At 45.8% G+C, this 19,606-nt stretch overlaps 1 protein-coding gene across 5 annotated transcripts in view; it reads right to left on the reverse strand.

Moving 5' to 3' along the window:
- The window catches only part of CLCN1 (chloride voltage-gated channel 1), a 111,745-nt gene that overhangs the window by 34,117 nt on the left and 58,022 nt on the right, over positions 1-19,606 (reverse strand). For 4 of the 5 annotated variants that reach the window (XR_014559328.1, XR_014559329.1, XM_083718586.1 and 1 more), the window contains exons 2-8: positions 14,099-14,252; positions 12,576-12,707; positions 10,030-10,158; positions 8,462-8,595; positions 6,561-6,638; positions 2,322-2,400; positions 1,007-1,132 (exon numbers count right to left, since the gene is read on the reverse strand). Coding sequence is in view for 3 of the 5 variants with exons in the window: in XM_083718586.1 (XP_083574712.1) it covers positions 1,007-1,132; positions 2,322-2,400; positions 6,561-6,638; positions 8,462-8,595; positions 10,030-10,158; positions 12,576-12,707; positions 14,099-14,252 (832 nt within the window). In the remaining 2 variants the exon portion in view is untranslated. Of the gene's footprint in view, positions 1-1,006; positions 1,133-2,321; positions 2,401-4,463; positions 4,543-6,560; positions 6,639-8,461; positions 8,596-10,029; positions 10,159-12,575; positions 12,708-14,098; positions 14,253-19,606 lie in introns of all 5 variants that reach the window. The other variant, XM_083718585.1, reaches the window with a different exon arrangement.

Genomic DNA, 19,606 nt, shown 5'->3' on the forward strand with positions numbered 1-19,606 from the left:
TTGAAAATCCCCTCTTGAAAATAGCCTGAATATCAAAGGCAAGCAAACTCGTAGAAAAATCTCTGTGGCCTCCAATAACACCACAGCACAGCAATGAGAAAATTGGAGGCAGGTTGAATAGGGCTGACATTGTTTAAACAGTGGGATAGTGATGGTTTCATACCACTGTTCCTGTTTGTAATGTGAACCAATGTTCTAGCCAGTGCAGGTTTCGCAACTGTTTAGCAAGGCAGTCAAAGCAATCAGCTCCATATATGCATGAAACTATCCTGAGGATGAGGGACGCGGGGGGCGCTGTGGGTTAAACCACAGAGCCGAGGACTTGCCGATCAGAAGGTCGGCAGTTTGAATCCCTGCGACGGGGTGAGCTCCCGTTGCTCGGTCCCTGCTCCTGCCAGCCTAGCAGTTCAAAAGCACATCAAAGTGCAAGTAGATAAATAGGTACCACTTCAGCGAGAAGGTAAACGGCATTTCCATGTGCTGCTCTGGTTCGCCAGAAGCGGCTTAGTCATGCTGGCCACATGACCCGGCAGCTGTATGCTGGCTCCCTCGGCCAATAAAGCAAGATGAGCGCCGCAACCCCAGAGTTGGTCACGACTGGACCTAATGGTCAGGGGTCCCTTTACCTTTACCTTTATCCTGAGGATGATGTTTCTGACCAGGGGTGCCAACTTGAATAAAATTTTGGGGAGGGGGCAAGTAAACCCCGCCCCATGTAATCAATCACACACCCCATTCAAATATTTTATTGGGGGTGACGAGGCTCCCTCGGCCCCTAGCAGTTGGCTCCTATGCTTCTGCCTGTCATGTAGATGAATGTAAGAAGTGGAAGAGGGAGCGGGTAGCAACTCACAGCGCTAGAACAGCATGCTAAAAGGGTTCACCTGACTCTCTCCCTCCATCCCTACAACCTTGAAGAAGTCGCTTGTGCAGTGACACCCTTGGGATAGAGGAGGACGTACAGTGAGAGCAAAGACTAGGAAGGAAGTCAGTCCTCGAATCCTACCTGCATCTTTGTTCCAGACAGCAAAGACTCGGAAAACAAAGGCACTGAAGGTAGCCGCAAAAAATCCGCGCCAGTAGTTACGAACTGCAAAGTAGGTGGAAGTTACTTCGATGCTGAAGAGCACACCTATGGGGAAGAAGGATGTTCTCAGCAATGCATAACAGCTCCTCTCCCCAACCCAACCTGCTCCCAAAGTCACTTGAGAATACCTTGAATTCTACTCCCCCAGCGCATGAATTAACAGGAATTTGCAAAAGTAGCAGAGAGAAAATAATAGCAGGGTTGTTGTGTTTGAACTGTTTCACCTTAACTCGGTTTCCTTCAGCTAAGGCTAAGCATGAGTGAAAATAAACAATTCCCAATTTCAACAGCACATGGGTTTCCAAACTTTCTGCTTTGAGGAAACCGTCTCTATCTCTGCTGAGTGAACCCTGTGCATTGCAGAGGATTGGTGGATCATATTCTGTGCATCACTTCACATGAAATTATAGACAGTGTTGGTCTTTACTGTGTGAACTGAAAGTGGAGGAAAACTCAATAATAGTGAAAAAAGCTGTTTTTCAGGGAAGCTCGTCCACCATTACAGATGGTCTCATTGAGGAACTATCGATAAACTTCCAAGAAAACTGCAGAGTTCCCCAGAGAGAAGTTTGGAAACCGCTAGCTCAGTGGAGTGGGAACTGCTTCCTTCCCAATTGCTTTCCTTCCATACTAGTATGCTAATGAACCGCAGCATCAGCCCTGGACGCACGATTCCAAGGTAAGTGTTTGGCTGGAAGGGTATGAGTCAATATGGAAACAGCTTCTGTGCTGCCAGGGTAGAGGGTGTACTGGCCAGTTATCCAAAACCAAATGCTTAAAAAAACATAGCTAGAGAAGAAGGTAGATTGGGGTCTACTGGTAGATCCCTGGGTGATTTGCTGGGTGATCAGGAATGGTTTCTGACTCCCAACTGTTTAACAATGGCAGGAGCAACATGGCTTTCCCCATATAAATTAGGTTGCTGAAATGAAGAAAGCTAACCACGAGTGGTCTTTTGTGTGAGATAAGGATGTTCAGTTCCAGTACAGAAAAGCAAATTCCTGTGCCTAGAGGCACCCTGGTTTTTGATTCACCTGTGTGTGTCTCACATATGGTAGATCGTGGGTTTCTAGTTTAACAAAAACAACAACCAAAGAGTCCCAACAAGCCTGGAATCTGCCTGCCTGCATTAGAAAATGGAATTTAGAGGGTGGGTTATAATTGGGGGTGGGTGGGGAGGAGGAATGATGCAAGGTTTCTAGGGAAAGTTAGACGATAGCCAGCATTCACTTGCCTCCCAGTGGTGTCCCGAAACAGCAGCCAACCCCTACTGCACATCCCACAGTCAGGACATCTGTGTAATAATATGGCTGCTACTGGTGGAAGAGACATGAGCGAGAGAAAGACAAAGACACAAGAGACACACAAAGTGAGACACAGAAGCAGAGAAAGGGAAGAATGAGTGACAGAATTGGTAGCTAGTGCCAAAGAATGATCAATACCGTAGATGTTATCTAACAACGCACACTGAACCCACTGAAAGATCCTGTACAGTGGTACCTCTGGTTACACACTTAATTTGTTCCGGAGGTCCGTTCTTAACCTGAAACCATTCTTAACCTGAGGTACCACTTTAGCTAATGGGGCCTCCTGCTGCTACTGCGCCGCCGGCACGAAATTTCTGTTCTCATCCTGAGGTAAAGTTCTTAACCTGAGGTACTACTTCCAGGTTAGCTGAGTCTGTAACCCGAAGTGTGTGTAACCCGAGGTGTTTGTAACCCGAGGTACCACTGTATATGTCAAAAGTTTCCGCCTCATTTCTCACCAACACACAAGCTTAGGTGCACATAGCAAGATGGTGATGTGATACCAAAAGGGATTCATGCAAGACACAAGGCCTCAGCTCTTGTAAATGCAGAATTCTCCCATCTTTCCAGAGTCGCATGTGAATAATGTATTCAAGTATCAATTGTTCAAGGGGTTAAGAGAAGTAGGGTATGTTCACAAATCACACAGCTCCAACCCAGAAGTGTACGAAACTGCAATGCTTTATCAAGTAGATGGTCATGTGTGAAAATTCAGGGCATGTGTCAATGGCTGCATGTAAACATGCTAGGAAGCTACAATAGGTAGCATCTTCCCAGTGCAGCGCTTGGCACATGTGTAGGATTTCCACAGTTTCCTGCAATAAAACAACATATGAGCAGTTTGGAGACATTCAATGGAAAATGGCAGAATAGGTGTACAGCACTTTCCTTGCTTTGTTGAAGTTTGGACAAGGGAAGATGGGGAAGTTAGAGCCACACTCTATGTGCAAAAATATAATATGGTTATGGAACTGTGCTACTTCAGAAGGGAAGTGTGAATATGGAAATACAGTGGTACCTCGGGTTAAGAACTTCATTCTGGAGGTCCATTCTTAACCTGAAACTGTTCTTAACCTGAGGTACCACTTTAGCTAATGGGGCCGCCCGCTGCCGCCGCAGCGCAATTTCTGTTCTCATCCTGAAGCAAAGTTCTTAACCTGAGATACTATTTCTGGGTTAGCAGAGTCTGTAACCTGAAGCGTCTGTAACCTGAAGCGTCTGTAACCTGAAGTACCACTGTACTGTAAAGCTCCTACTCATTTCTATCTGGATAGGCAGTTATGGGAGAAGTATGACAGAGAAGGTAGAACCCCCTGCTGTATCCATGCTAACAATGTTATTTTAAAAGCACCCCAGATTCCCCCCAAGATGCAAAAGAAATGGGGTAGGGGGAAGAGAAACTGTGATTTACTGGAGACTCAGAGAGAGCTGGAAAATAGGGACTGTCCCTGACAAATAGAGGCAGCTAGTTTATTGGCATATGTGATTTATGTCATTCCCTGAAGGAGCATCTCCACCCCCATAGTCCAGCTCAGACACTGAGGTCCACCTCCGAGGGTCTTCTGGCAGTTTCCTCCCTGCAAGGTTACAGGGAACCAGGCAGAGGGCCTTCTCGGTAGTGGCACCCGCCCTGTGGACCTCCCTCCCATCGGATGTCAAGGAAATAAACAACTATCTGACTTTTAGAAGACATCTGAAGACAGCCTTGTTAAGGGAAGTTTTTAATGTCTGATGTTTTATCGTGTTTTTAAATATTCTGTTGGGAGCCACCCAAGTTGGTTGGGGAAACCCAGCCAGATGGGTGGGGTATAAGAATTATTATTATTATTATTATTATTCCCTCCCCAACACATCCTTGCACCAAAGTCACTTTCTATTTCCCACAGGATGTCCCTTCGCTGCATTTTCTGTTTCTCTGTTGGGTTACACGAGGTAAAAGAACCACACAGCAGCAGCACAACAGTTGTCAGTTGAGCAGAAAACGTGGCTTCCATTCCAGAAACTTCCTCAGTCGGGAGCGGGGGGTGGGGTGGGTAAACACCTGGCATAAATACGGGAATTGCACTTGCCTCCAAGAGGAGCCCCGAAGCAACATCCGACTCCAACTGCGCAAGCCGCCACCAGGAGGTCGAGCTGCCTGTGCACATTCTGGAATAGAGAGCCCGGCCAGAGAGAAGCATGCCAGGGTTAGGAGGGAGCACAGCCACAAGGTTAGTCGTCTCCTCCCTCCCCCTCCTCCTCTGGCACAAAGCAACAGCGAGCAGTAAAACCAGCCTTCTCTCACAGAGGAAGTGAGCAGTGAGCCAGTCACTACACACAGCCAGCACCTACGGTGACCCCGTTCCTTTATATGCACCGCCAAATACTATATAGCCTATGTGCCAGTTCTCCATACTAGCCTGGCAGTTGTTACCAGCTATTGGAACGGTATTGCGCAGCCAGTCACCAAGCCAGCCACTGCTACAGAGCTCGAGCCTCTTTAGTCGTCCAGCCAGCGTTGTGTGCAATAAGCGTCCGGAGCCACGCCAGCCTCAAAACACAACTGCTTACAACAACCACGTTTCTTACTATAATGTTTATATGTTGTTATTTATTTATTTTTAAAAGCCCCCATCCCACCAGACGTCTTGATGCCTGTTACTAATGCACAAGCCTCGATGAAATCATTTGTGCTTATTTACAGCTGCTCAACCACACAGTATATATGGTTAAAAAGGTAAAGGGACCCCTAACCATTAGGTCCAGTCGTGGCCGACTCTGGGGTTGCGGCGCTCATCTCACTTTACTGGCCGAGGGAGCCGGCATACAGCTTCTGGGTCATGTGGCCAGCATGACTAAGCCGCTTCTGGCGAACCAGAGTAGCGCATGGAAACCCCGTTTACCTTCCCGCCGGAGCGGTACCTATTTATCTACTTGCACTTTGACGTGCTTTCGAACTTCTAGGTTGGCAGGAGCAGGGACTGAGCAATGGGAGCTCACCCCGTCGCGGGGATTCGAACCGCCGATCTTCTGATCGGCAAGTCCTAGGCTTTGTGGTTTAACCCACAGCGCCACCCACATCCTGTATATATGGGTAGCAGTGACCAAAGTTTGGACCTTGTGCGCCAAAATACAAAACACTATTTCTGGTCAAAAGAAAGTGAAATTGTGCCGGTGTACGCTGTTTTACGTACGTTCCACCCCATTTGCAAAATTTCGCTTCCAAGATTCAGGCTTGCAATAATGCGCATACATGTTTTTACAAGGTCAGGTGTTGAACAGGACAAGTAGAGCGATGCATGAGGAATAGGAGGATGTGCAGATTATCATAGGCTCATCTCCAGCTATCAGGAGCCCTGTTCAAACCCTCTTTGATTTCTGATTCTTTGACAGAAGTCCTTTTAACTTTTTCAGCAAATGGTCTAGAAAATGGCAATTTGGTTTACAAAGAAGCTGTGGTTTTCAGGGAGCCAAGCTTTGCTTCCGATATTTTAGGATTGGTTGTTTGTTTTTGTTTTTTTTTAAAGAAGAAAATAGGGTGACCCTAACTCTGACTACAATCAGGCATGGAGTGGTTTTAGCTTCCTTTTTGGTTCATGATTCTTGGAGGGTTCCTCTGTATTTTATTTTATTGTAACGGACAGCTAAACCTGCCAATTGCTGTCATTTCCCTCTGGCCAGCTAGTCTAGAATTATTCTGTTTTTTATTCATTCTGGTCCTGCCTTCAATATTCTGGGTCTCTGAGGCTCCCCCTCCCCCTTTGACAGCCTCCCTCACAAACCAGATGGAGCATGCAGAACACTTACCTCATAAAAGGTAAAGGTAAAGGTACCCCTGCCCGTACGGGCCAGTCTTGACAGACTCTGGGGTTGTGCGCCCATCTCACTTAAGAGGCCAGGGGCCAGCGCTGTCCGGAGACACTTCCGGGTCACGTGGCCAGCGTGACAAAGCTGCATCTGGCGAGCCAGAGCTGCACACGGAAACGCCGTTTACCTTCCCGCTGGTAAGCGGTCCCTATTTATCTACTTGCACCCGGAGGTGCTTTCGAACTGCTAGGTTGGCAGGCGCTGGGACCGAGCAGCGGGAGCGCACCCCGCCGCAGGGATTCGAACCGCCGACCTTTCAATCGGCAAGTCCTAGGTGCTGAGGCTTTAACCCACAGCGCCACCTGCGTCCGTACACTTACCTCATACACACCGCAAAAGATGGACATGAACTTGCTTAGGACGGCAGCACAGATGCTGGCAATATGCACAAAGGGGCCCTGTGGAAGGAAGGAAGGAAGGAAGGAAGGAAGGAAGGAAGGAAGGAAGGAAGGAAGGAAGGTAGGTAGGTTGAGGAGCATCGTTCAATTCAGTTTTATGCCAAAAGAGTAGCAAAGATTCTGCCTCTCCTATCTGTTTTTATCACTCCCAGACCCACCAACATCTTTGTAAGACTCTCTCATGCCACTGAAAAGGCACACTTTCGAAATCTACCTTTAGGCAGCCCATGCGTGGCTGGCAAGATCATAAATGTAATTGAAATGACAAGGTGAGTTAAAAGGTCCTTAATGGGAGAGGAAGAAGGTTAGGTTTGTGTCTCCCTCTGGAGCCTGAGAGAGAGGCCTCCAGTCGAAGGATCGGCTGCTTATTATTTCAAAGCAATGTGTGAGCATCAGCCTTCCCCACCTCAGAAGCTCCTGGCTCACATGATAAAGCTCACATAATGTTGTATTTTAATCTTGTTTTTAAGTTGTACTCATTTAACTTGTTTTTATTATTGCTTGTTAGCCGCCCTGAGCCCGGCCTTGGCTGGGGAGGGTGGGGTACAAATAAAAATTATTATTATTATTATTATTATTATTATTATTATTATTATTACCACCTGCCCTGTTCTTTCTCCCCAGCCCTCCTCCTCCTGGCCCTGTCCTCATTAGGACTGCTCCATCTTCCAACCTTACCTTCTACCTGCCTCCTTCCCGAGGATTCTTGCATCACAGGGGATTGGACTAGATGACCCTTGTGGTTCCCTTCCAATCCTATGGTTCTGCCTGATGACCCTACAGTCACTACACCCATCATTCCCCATGCCCCTTCCTAGGAGCTTGACCAATGGCAACTCTTCTGCCTGAACTGCCTCCCCCTCTAAGAAATTAGAGTGGCTGAGTTAGCCACCATCAACCTCCTAAGGCAATAGGAAACAGACGGCCACAAGTGGAAACTGCAACAAAATGTTGCAGTGTGGGGTGCCGCTGTTCTGTATCCCAGCTTTCTCATTCTGTTCTCTCTTCCCCAATAGCTGGACAGCACTCTGTGGCCAATAGCCACCCTCAATGGGCTGTTTTGGGTTCCCCTAACAGAACATCTTTCACTTTAAAAACAGGAGTATCTTGGTTTTTTAACAGCTTAGTTCATTAACAACTTGGAATTTGAACTCCACAAATCCAGAAGTAGGTGTTCCAGTTTGCGAACTTTGCCTCAGAAGCCAAATGTCTGGTGTGGCTTCTGTGGCTTCCGAATAGCTGTAGGACACTCCTGCAGCCAATTGGAAGCAGCGCCTTGGTTTCTGAATGTTTCGGAAGTCAAACAGACTTCTGGAACGCATTCTGTTTGAAAACCAAGGTACAATTGTATATGTTTCTATTTTTGCAAACCTCAGGGTTTCTCCAAGCCTGAGAATACTTCCCTTATGTGTAGGTGGTGCTGTCTGGGCTTCATTAGCAACAGCACTCATAGCCTGAACATCAGAAATAGAGGTGATGGGGATGAAATCTGCCTCTCCAGCACTAATAATAATAATAATAATAATAATAATAATAATAATAATTGCATACCACCATATACCTGCAGGTCTCAGGGCAGTTACAACATAAACTCACAACATAAAATCACAAAATACATAATAAAAACCATAAACAACCCAGTAACCTCTCTCCTCCCCAACACATTTTAAAAAGGCATTGGACGTCAATCAGCAAAAGGTCTGGTTAAAGAGGAACATTTTTGCCTGGCGCCTAAAGGTGTATAATGAATTGTATAATGAAATTACACCCTCTGCCTTCTGCGACTTGCCCTTCTCCCCTCCCCAAGCCCCAGAGGTGCTCACCTCTTTCCCGACAGGTATCCCACTTCCTAGGCCAGCTGTCAGGCTTACAACTTTGGCCACAAAAGCTTTGGGTGTGAGGTATTCCTTGAGGACGACTCCTCGCATAATGGTTTTCAGCTCAGGGATCCCGGAGCCTGAACAAAGCAGAAAGGACAGGTGAGGAATTGTGCCACAGAATAGACCCTGCGTAGAGAGACTGTGGCTCAAACTACAGGTGACAAACTGGTGACAAACACCTCTTAGCTAAAAACAAGGTTCACTCCTACTGCAAAGAAAGCAGGGGGTTCTGGACAAACGGGGTATGTGGGGAGCCAAATTCTTCCCCCTCTCTGCAGCTAATCTCCCCCCATGGTCCCTCTCCTGATGTCATCCCCCTCACCCCACCCCAATCTTCTGGGAGGAAAACGCCTAAGGGAATTAAGAGGCAAGAGCAGAAAATATCAGCTCCCTCTGGCGATGCTCCCTTCTTGCTCTAAAAATGGGAGTTGGGGGGATACTGCATACATGACTGGGGCAAGCCTAGGCTTAAAAGAAATGGATTTGTTGCTGTGGATAATCTAAGGGCCCCTCCAAACTGGTGTTTTATTGCAGGTATATTTTCTGCAACATGTTCTTAACACAGTAACAGTGCATTGGCAGTGGGTTTATTCTGTTTTATAGTATAATAATAATAATAATAATAATAATAATAATAATAATAATAATTTATACCCCGCCCATCTGGCTGAGTTTCCCCAGCCACTCTGAGCGGCTTCCAATCAAGTGTTAAAAACAATACAGCATTAAATATTAAAAACTTCCCTAAACAGGGCTGCCTTCAGATGTCTTTTAAAGATAGGATAGCTGCTTATTTCCTTCACATCTGAAGGGAGGGCGTTCCACAGGGCAGATGCCACTACTGAGAAGGCCCTCTGTCTGGTTCCCTGTAACTTGGCTTCTCGCAGTGAGGGAACCGCCAGAAGGCCCTCGGTGCTGGATCTCGGTGTCCGGGCTGAACGATGGGGGTGGAGACGCTCCTTCAGGTATACAGGTATACAGGTATAATATGCTACCATGTTATTGCTTTCTGGAGGAGCGATAGACAACAAAGAAGGGACAAAAAATAAACTATAACGTTTGTGATGTGGAAAGTGACGGAATTCCAGCAGGAAGTTAAAGTTATGTCCTGACTAGAAACGAAGCAGTGCACACCGTCCAACTTTTTCAGATTAAAAAACGGGACACATTTCTTCAAGGATGAACTCCCGGGCAAGTCAAGTAACTCACGCTGCAATCACAACCCCCAAAGTGCTTTGGGGGGCAAGATTGCGTTGTGAGAGTGTGTAGCACCCTAAATGGCTGCCACAATCTTGCACAATAAAATAGGATTTCCCGTTTTTTTCCAGGACACTTGACGGTTATGGCAGTGTGAGTGCCTCCAAACTTTTGCAGGCACAAACTGCACTGAAAGAGGGGTTGTTTGTGGCCTCCCTGACAGCATCATGAGCACAAATCATCACAAATGCAAAACGAAAAGGATGTCAGGAGGTGTCTTATCCTTAGACAGACAGGCAAATCTTCTCTCTCACCCACAGCCTGCGGAGAGACAAGTTGGCAGAAGAGGGCAGCAAAGAGGATCAGGACGAGCGGATAGGTCACCCAGGCCAGGTACTGCATAGGGATACTTGGGTGCAGTGAGTTGTACATCCACTTGTAAGCTGTAGCGGGGGCATAAAAACAAACGCCAGAAACTTCAGAACATGAAAAGAATCCAATGAGCAACAAACTAAACCAAATTCCCCAACATGGCACCCTCCAGATCTCAAGGATTACAATTCCCATCAGCCACAGTGCTGGAGAGAAATGTTCATTGTGTGCTTCATAATTGATTGGAGTGTTATCGTTACCCAATCTCTTAGTATGTGTCTCCTGCTTCCCTGAAATACAGCAGTGACGGGGTCATAGCTGTCAACTTTTCCCTTTTCTTGCGAGGAATCCTATTCGGAATAAGGGAATTTCCCTTTAAAAAAAGGGAAACGTTGACAGCTATGAGAGGGGTGGGGTGGTTAAGTTGATTGTAGCAAGGTGTCTGGTTGCTTTCCTACCCGGGGTGGGGGGGGGTGGAATATGGGGGTTATTGAGGGGGAGTTGATGCTGCAGATAAAACACTTAAATGCTTTTGTTGTTGTTGCAAGGGCACCTAGTCCATGGCTGAGTGGAGATTTCAAAGCCTTTTTGCACAGAAATGAAAAAGAAGAAAAAAATGCTGTACTTATTCTGAAGTATTAATAAATCGCCACAACAAATGAATACGCTGCCTGTTGTTCTTGGATAAATAGGCACCTGAAATGCCATGCCTGGTCTTGCACTGAATGTAGTACAGTGGTACCTCGGGTTACAAAAACCACAGGTTACAAACACTTTGGGTTACAGACTCCGCTAACCCGGAAGTAGTACCTCGGGTTAAGAACTTTACCTCAGGATGAGAACAGAAATCGTGTGGTGGCGGCAGCGGGAGACCCCATTAGCTAAAGTGGTACCTCAGGTTAAGAACAGTTTCATGTTAAGAATGGACCTCTGGAATGAATTAAGTCCGTAGCCCGAGGTACCACTGTATTGCCAGCTGAAGATGAGCTGGTGAAAAGACCTAGGGCAGTAACATAGCTTATTTTACAGCTCATGAAACTTGAGTTCTTGGCATAGTTTTAGGGTTGGCACTGGGAGAGAGCCGGACTCTTATGCCTTTAACAGCTATGTGGCAGCAGATATTAAATATAGAAAGCCTTTTGTAATATGGAACTCCAATTAGGAGGAAAACGTCACCTTCTGATATTCTGAGTACTTACAGAGTTACAATTCCCAAAAACCAGTAACAAACTACAGAGCCCAGAATTCTCTGAGGGGAAAGAAACTGCTTCCAATGTGTTTTAAAAGTATAGGGTGTATACAGACACAGTGGGAGATGGAGGACTAGCAAGCATCAGATAAATGCAGAACAATGCGTTACAAAAGCTGGGTGCCTCCTCTTCTCTCTGCTGAGTGGTGGCAAGAGCCCATGAGGTTCCAGGCACTCACCCAGGGTCTGTGTTCCTTTGGAAAACTGAGACATGGTTAAGACTGTTGTAGCTTTAAGAAATATGGTTTATTCATCTATTTACACCTTCAATCTGCATGGAGGGGGTCACTGAGGCTGGAGCCACATGCAGACTGAATGCTGCTCCCTGACTCTGCGTAAGGTAAAGGCAGCCCTGATAGCTATTACTAAGAGCCTGAGTTCGGGAACAGGGATCCGGATGTAATTTCTTCAAATTGGCAGGTGAGAGTTGGTGTAGAGAGGTGAGGAGACACCCTCCATCACCCTCCATCTGCTCATGGCTGTCTACACAAGTATACATATATGCCTTTGCAAACCTGGTCTGTTTTTTTAAGAACTTTCAAACTTCATACAGATCCTCTCCCTTTTTATTGCTCTTCCCAGCAGCCTGTAGTATGGATTCATTAGATAGATAAATAGATGATAGATATAATTTCTTGGTTTACAAAATATGTGCATTGTCTCTTTTTCAAGTTGCGTTTTCTACAGATCAGTTTCATTTGTTGTGAGACATTAGTGTTACATATACCAATTACATGCCCTCTTAAACAATCCAGTAGTAAAATCAACAGCAACTAGGCCCTTGACAACCTTCGAAACCCTCCTCCTAACAACAAAGGGACATGGCAAAGGGATGGTATCCACAATAGACAAAATACTGCTCCAAAATCCCACAAACCCCCTTGACGTAATCAAAAAACAATTGGAGGACAACATAGGCTATGGGATTAACCCCACCCAATGGACTAGAATGTGGTCTAAACCTCCCTTTAAATCCATATCAGCGAAAAGAACTCACTCTGAAACTCACTTACAGATGGTACCTAACACCACATAAACTAGCGCTGATACGCCCAGGAGTCTCACCAAAATGCTGGAGAGGTTGCACCTCCACAAGAACATACTTCCACATGTGGTGGGAATGTCCTAAAGCCCAACTCTTCTGGATTTGTGTTATTAATGAAGGGTTTTTGGAGCAAACAATGTACCCCGTGAACAACAAATGAGTTGGGGGGGATCGCAAAGGGTCAGTCCACCTACCTTGCAGGCTCTTGGCACTGGAGTAATCCACCCCCCAGCTCACCAGTGCCATGACAAGGCCCAGGAGGACCAAGAAGATCCAGTCTTCTCCCATCTTCTTGGTAATATAGTTCTGGATTCTTTTAGCACAGGCTGTGGAGGATAAAGAAATTTCAGGCCATAACAGTGTGAGCTGACAAAAAGCTTCTGGACACGAACCAGCAGAAGTTCAGTATTTCATAGACCTATTTATTTCATTGGGAGAGTTGGCATGTGCTTAGATCTTTCCCACAGAAAGCAATGCCACTGAAAAGAGCCAAACTGACACCAGACTGCTCTTTTCTTCTCATACAGATGATGGTGCACCTTAAACTTGCTGCTGGTCCACTTCATAACTCAGGTAAAGCTGCAGTACTTGGATATCAGTTCAATCAACTTCAATGAATTCAACAGGAATCAAATCAGCTTCGATCCATGTACTTAATCAAATATTGACTGTGCATTTGGCTTAAAATCAGCAAACAGTAGGCATAAAACAAACAAGAAAAAATAAGAAATGTTTCCCATTTCACCTAATCTGTGAAAATTGTAAAACTGGCAGACCTGAATAGTCCATCTAAGAGGACATTACAGGTTGTGTATTCAAGAACAATATGATAAAAGCCACATCGTGGTGTCAGTCACTGGTCTCCTTCCATGAACTCCTACTTTCTAGAGCTCAAAAATATGAGAGGCGCTTTGAGAGTAAGTTATCATTTCTGAATTATCTCATTCTGTATATTAATGGACCCGAACACCCTTACATTCGCCTAATCCTTTTCTTGAGCCAATTTATTCCACTGTCTTCCTACTGCTATGGCCAGTCATTCCTGGTGATAGTTTCTTTTCGACTGTAAGAGAATTTAAGCTCTTTGTTTCTACCACCTGCGTTCAACATGCATATTTGCAAATAAACTCAAATGCAACAGAATCCACCATAAATGTCCAGTGACCTCAGAAACCAAACCCAGGAAGCTGCTCCTGGAATGCATCACCTTGCTGGGAAACGAGTAGTGCATAATAGTGTAATTTAACCAGTTAGTCGCTTGTGAAAAGTTCCTCAACTCTTATCTCAAGCCTGTTTCTGAAAACCTAACCCTTTCCTCTGTAACCCATGCAGCAGGTGTGGGGACACGCTGGCCTTCCAAATGTTGTTGTGGTACAGTACGTCTCCCATCAGCCTAGACTATTGTCTATGCTGGCTGGGGTTGATGGGAGATGTAGTTCAGCAGCATCTGAAGGACCAGAGGATCCCCACCTCTGCCACAGTTATTTGGTGGTCAATGTGCAGCTCCTCAGTACACACCGGTGTAATAGGAAGGTTCTCCTGAAGGTAGATAGCTTCCAGAAGATGGAATGAAAGTACCAAAGGTTTCTATTCACCTCTGGGATTGTTTCATTGCATCCACACACACCCCAACACAATTAACTCCATCCATTTTCATGCTGGATAGTGTACCAGTGTGGAAAGCCCGTTGGAAAAGCAGGGCTTCCCTGAGGCCTACCATGGCACTTGGAGTAGCGTTCTGCTTTCACTTCGGCCTGGCTGACTCGCTTCAGGGGCCCCTGGCCGTTGCGTTGGGGCCTCTTCTCCCCCAGGAGTTCATCTTCTTCCTTCCGGGAAAGACTGCAGAGGTTGTCTGTGTACTGACCATAGAGCTGTGGACAGAGGAGTGGGCAGTTAGCACAACCAAGTCACTCATAAGACAACAAAAAGAGGCCAAGGGGGACTTGCTAGCAGCAAGACCCCATAGGTGGTTTCCCTAGATCCGTGCCGTCTTTAATTTACATCTACTTTAATGATGTGTAACTAGCATGCAGACCGTAACCACCTGATGAATCTGCATGTGTGATCAAGCCGTATCTCTGGAGAAATGTTAGGTCCAAACTAAATGCATGTAACAGTCTCCCGACTTGTGCTTGTACAGTGGTACCTCGGGTTAAGTACTTAATTCGTTCCAGAGGTCCTTTCTTAACCTGAAACTGTTCTTAACCTGAAGCACCACTTTAGCTAATGGGGCCTCCTGCTGCCGCTGTGCTGCTGGAGCACAATTTCTGTTCTCATCCTGAAGCAAAGTTCTTAACCTGAAGCACTATTTCTGGGTTAGCGGAGTCTGTAACCTGAAGCGTATGTAACCTGAAGCGTATGTAACCCGAGGTACCACTGTACTTTAAAAAAATGAAAAAAAGTGCTTTGGGATGTATAGTCCTTTGCTATGGGCCATTTTTTCCAATTATGATGTTTTTCCATCTGTAAGGGGAAAGATATGAACACAGCCTTTGTGTATTATGTGTACACACTAATCCTGCTTTCTGAACAGAATGCAATCCCAGGAAAATCATTCATTAGGCGAGAGTTCACATAATGAGCTGGCGATTTCCATTATTTCAGAAGGGAACATTTCTAATCTGTGATTTGCCTCCTTCTATCCTTGGTTTCTGCCCAAAAAAGGCAAACAAAGGTGATTTGTCTGATCTCCCTTGCTCCCTGATCTTGCTAATCTCCCTCCTTCCCTCCATGGTTTCTGCCTGAAATGACTGCCAGTGACCAGCAAAACACAAACAACTAAAGAAGTGGGCAAACCCTGGACATTCAGATATCTGAATCAACCATTTGTGTAGCAATGTCTGAGTATAATTCTTTGCGTTCAGATAACTGAAATTTTGCATGATATGTATTCCGATAGATGGACCTGCGTGTACAATCGCTGTAACCCATGTGATCATATCATTTACAAATCATTATCATTGACCACTGTGTAATTAGTTCTTTGGCATTAAAATCAACAGACCAGCCAGATACAGGAAATAAGCCAGTTCTGCAGAGCAACAGGAAGAAAGTAAGATCCATTATTTTCAAAATGACTGTGATCAACAATAAATGGAAGATGCTGAGGCTGCAGTTTTAAAAAACAATAATAACCCCCTGTGGCGATCACACAGGGTCCCTGGGCATTTGACGGTCTATTGATCCCTGTGCCACCACTGTGATCGCTTCCCCGCTGCCACCAACCCGTTTCTCTCGGGTACACATGGAGTCCAGACAGTTGTTAACATCAAACCAAATAAACAAGTTTTTTTTATAAGCCTTAACAAGTTTATGGTTTCAGATAATTTTTCTTGTCAGTTTCTTAATCTTAGTTTCTTTACCGGCCTATACCTTCCTAATAACTTCTAAATGATTATCTCTACTGTCTATCTGACTCCTCTTAACACATTCTCTCACTCTCTCACAACACAACTTTACCAACCCACAGACTTATCCTCCCTCTCTCTTCTCTAACACCCCACTGACTCCTTAACAACACTAACTCTAACTCCTCCCCTTGGGTTCCCATTTGCCAATCACTTCACACTCATTTAACCCTTTCCTTATGACCCAGCATGATGTCACCTAGGAGGGCAACCGCCACCCCGCCCCCTTAAGACAGCTCACCAAATGGAGCCATCGTACCCAGAAAGCAATTGTTCCTCATACTTCTGCGGAAGAAGCTTGGAAAATTATCACCCCAACTTTCTGTGTAAACACTTCTGTTCATATAGTCTTTCCACCACCCATGCCAGCGAAACAAAATGCAGCTGCCCTCACAGAGTGGTACGGGGTTGAGCCACAGGGGTGGGATGAGGATACAGCAGGCATCCCCCCCCCCAAAAAAAATGCCCTTAAAAAATGCACCCAGGGCCACTGCCCTGGCTGCCCCGCCCATCGTATGCCACTGGAATAGCCAGCCACCCCACAAAGACTAACAGATCCAACAGATTTCCAAAATATCCAAAGGATGATGGAGAATACTATGACAACACCTCTGTCGCTGCCCTGGTGGAGATGTGGAATGGAAGATGATCTTGAGCAATTTGACAAGGTTGCTTCTCAGCATCCTCTCCCCAAATCTCTCCATGACCTGGGCTGGGATGAAGCTTTACGTCCATTTGCTGGTCTATGAGGCGGCAGGAGGGATGGCAATGAAGAAATATTTATCCACTGCTGCCATGTACCCAGTGAAGTTCTTCCTTTCAGTCTTCCAGTCAAATTATCAGCCTTCTACTTACAGTGGTACCTCAGGTTACATACGCTTCAGGTTACATACACTTCAGGTTACAGACTTCTCTAACCCAGCAATAGTGCTTCAGGTTAAGAACTTTGCTTCAGGATGAGAACAGAAATTGTGCTCCGGCGGTGCTGCGGCAGCGGGAGGCCCCGTTAGCTAAAGTGGTGCTTCAGGTTAAGAACAGTTTCAGCTTAAGAACAGACCTCCGGAATGAATTAAGTACTTAACCCGAGGTACCACTGTACTAATATTCATTAACAAACAGAAAAAGCCAGGAGGGTATTCAACCATCTAATTTGTACCTCAGCTGCAAAATTCACTGAGTTACTGTATTTCACCGCATAATAGTCACAGTTTTAATGCCGATTCTTCTTTTCCAAAAAAAAGGATGGTGTGGCGATTATGTGGTGAAAAACCAAGGCACAACCATTATGTGAGGAAACATTTTTTAATTACCGAACATGCTCATGTTTATGTTGCTTATTAATTGTTACTAACTGTTTTTGGTGCAATCAAGGTCTCTCGTGCCTCACTCATGGCAGATATGTCCGCCCTTCCGCTCCCCTTGCACCTTCAGCTGGTACTGAGAATGCGCTCTGAGAGTGCCCTGCCACTATTATGCAATGAATGCTTTGGGACCAATTTTAGGGCCCGAATAAAGGGGTGCGACTATTATGAGGTGGCAACAATGATGCGGTGAAATAAGGTATTTTGTTCCAGTCCCGGTCTTTCTTCCTAACCTGCCTCACAAGGCTGTTGTGTTGCATTCAGGCAGCTCGGACCTCACCCCTCCCAATTCCTGTCAGAAATCCATTTCAGAGTCTTCTCCCCACTGAGCAATCGACTCCTGGTGCTAATTTAAACATGGCCGTCGTTTGAAATTGCACTTCTCTGAATTTTGTGATGCAGTTCTCCAACCAAATAAAGGTAAAGGGACCCCTGACCACTAGGTCCAGTTGTGGCCGATTCTGGGGTTGCGGCGCTCATCTCGCTTTATTGGCTGAGGAAGCCAGCATACAGCTTCTGGGTCATGTGGCCAGCATGACTAATCCGCTTCTGGTGAACCAGAACAGTACACAGAAACGCCGTTTACCTTCCCGCTGGAGTGGTACCTATTTATCTACTTGCACTTTGACGTGCTTTCGAACTGCTAGGTTGGCAGGAACAGAGACCGAGTAATGGGAGCTCACCCTGTCGCGGGGATTCGAACCGCCAGCCTTCTGATCAGCAAGTCCTAGGCTCTGTGGTTTAACCCACAGCGCCACCAAACATGCCCATTAGGGAAGTGCAAACATAAAAATGTATATATTGCTGAAAATGACTTATGGGAATGTACTGTATTAGGGAAAGCTGCTTGCAAATGTCAGCATATTAGGCAAAAATGTATAGAAAACTGGGTATATTTTTGGAGAAATGTGCTCTAAAATGCCGACATCTTTTCATGAGGACTTTCTATCGAAAACACACACAAGCTGATGCAGATATGTGGTGAACCAAAGTTAAGTTTGGAAAAACAAGAAACTGAGAGAAACGGAAAACTGTCGAGATTCATCCATCCCTGGTCAAATAGCTTTCATAAAGCACACTGATTCTGTAAGTTGTCCAAACTAAACAAATCAATGTAAAATAAGATTTCCAACAGTAATAAATACGAAACTTATTCTTAAGTTCTCAACAGACTTTCTTTTTTTTTAAAGGCACATTATATCACAAAGCACAGGCAGAATACTTTAGCACTGAACCTCAGAAGGAAGTAGTACTATTTTCAGCCACCGAAGAGACAAAGCCTCTCCCAGAGGGAAATAACACAGTCCTCTGGTCCAAGGCTACAATATATTTTATAATGAGGCTCAGTGAGAAACTCTGGAGTGGCTGTGTCTTGGGCGTGATCTTCCCCCTAGTGGTTCTAGGCGAGTTTTGAGTTGCAATAAAATAGAGGAGTAGTAAAAGAGGATTTTCCACTGCAGCAAAAAAATAACAATCAAAGGGTTAGTTTCTTCCTGTTCTCCCTCTTGCTTCTTTTCTCCAGTTTAACTTCTGCTCATGAATGCCCCGGGGGCTTGCAGGCAAGATTGTGGAGCCTAGGTTGGGCAGAGTTCAGAGTTCAAGGTGCTTTTCTGCTCTTTAAGTAGTGCTGTGGATCAAGACTTTGAGCTAGCTGAATATGCTGTCTTACACGCATATTGTATCCCGTTTCTCCCTTTCTTTTCGCATGGTCCCCATTTCTCGGTGAGCGGCCTGGGGAAGGATTTATTTGAGAACACACAGCTCTTTTGTCACATGCCCTTCAATAACCCAGCACTGGCTTGAACGCTCACTAGGAGGCTCGTGTTCCCCCACTAGCAAATGTCCTGAGCTCTTGGCAATTCGCACCTCGCAGAACACGGTCCTCCTCCCCATCTTCTGCGCACACAGACACACACACACACATGCTCCAAGTGCCAGGAGGAGGATGGGCGATGCTTGAATCAGCAGAACAAGACACTGCCCTTGCCATTATTGCTGGGGAGGGACAGAGAGCATTGAGCCAAATAAAACTCAGCTCCCCCACTCTGCATCTCCTACGAAAGGATGGGGTGGGGGCTGGTTGGTTAGGGGTAACCACACGCTGACAAATGTGACGTTGTGGTTCTTACAGGGAGAGGGGAGAGCCATTGGATTTGCAGCAGAAAGGGTTAAGAATACACGAATTGTCTTCTGCTTAATTGCTCCAAATGTCCTCCTCCTTGCTTTTATTAAAAATAAACCATGGTGTTGGGGCTTTAAAACACATATCCAAGCATAATGTGCAGTGGGACTCCCTGTTTGGGACATCTTCATTACTACTGGTGGTTTTCACCACACCTAAATGTACCCCAAGGGACACGGGTGGCGCTGTGGGTTAAACCACAGAGCCTAGGACTTGCCGATCAGAAGGTTGGCGGTTCGAATCCCCACAACGGGGTGAGCTTCCGTTGCTCGGTC

Source organism: Podarcis gaigeae (genome assembly GCF_964106915.1).
Source record: "Podarcis gaigeae genome assembly, chromosome: 17".
In the NCBI taxonomy this organism is placed as follows: Eukaryota; Metazoa; Chordata; class Lepidosauria; order Squamata; family Lacertidae; genus Podarcis; species Podarcis gaigeae.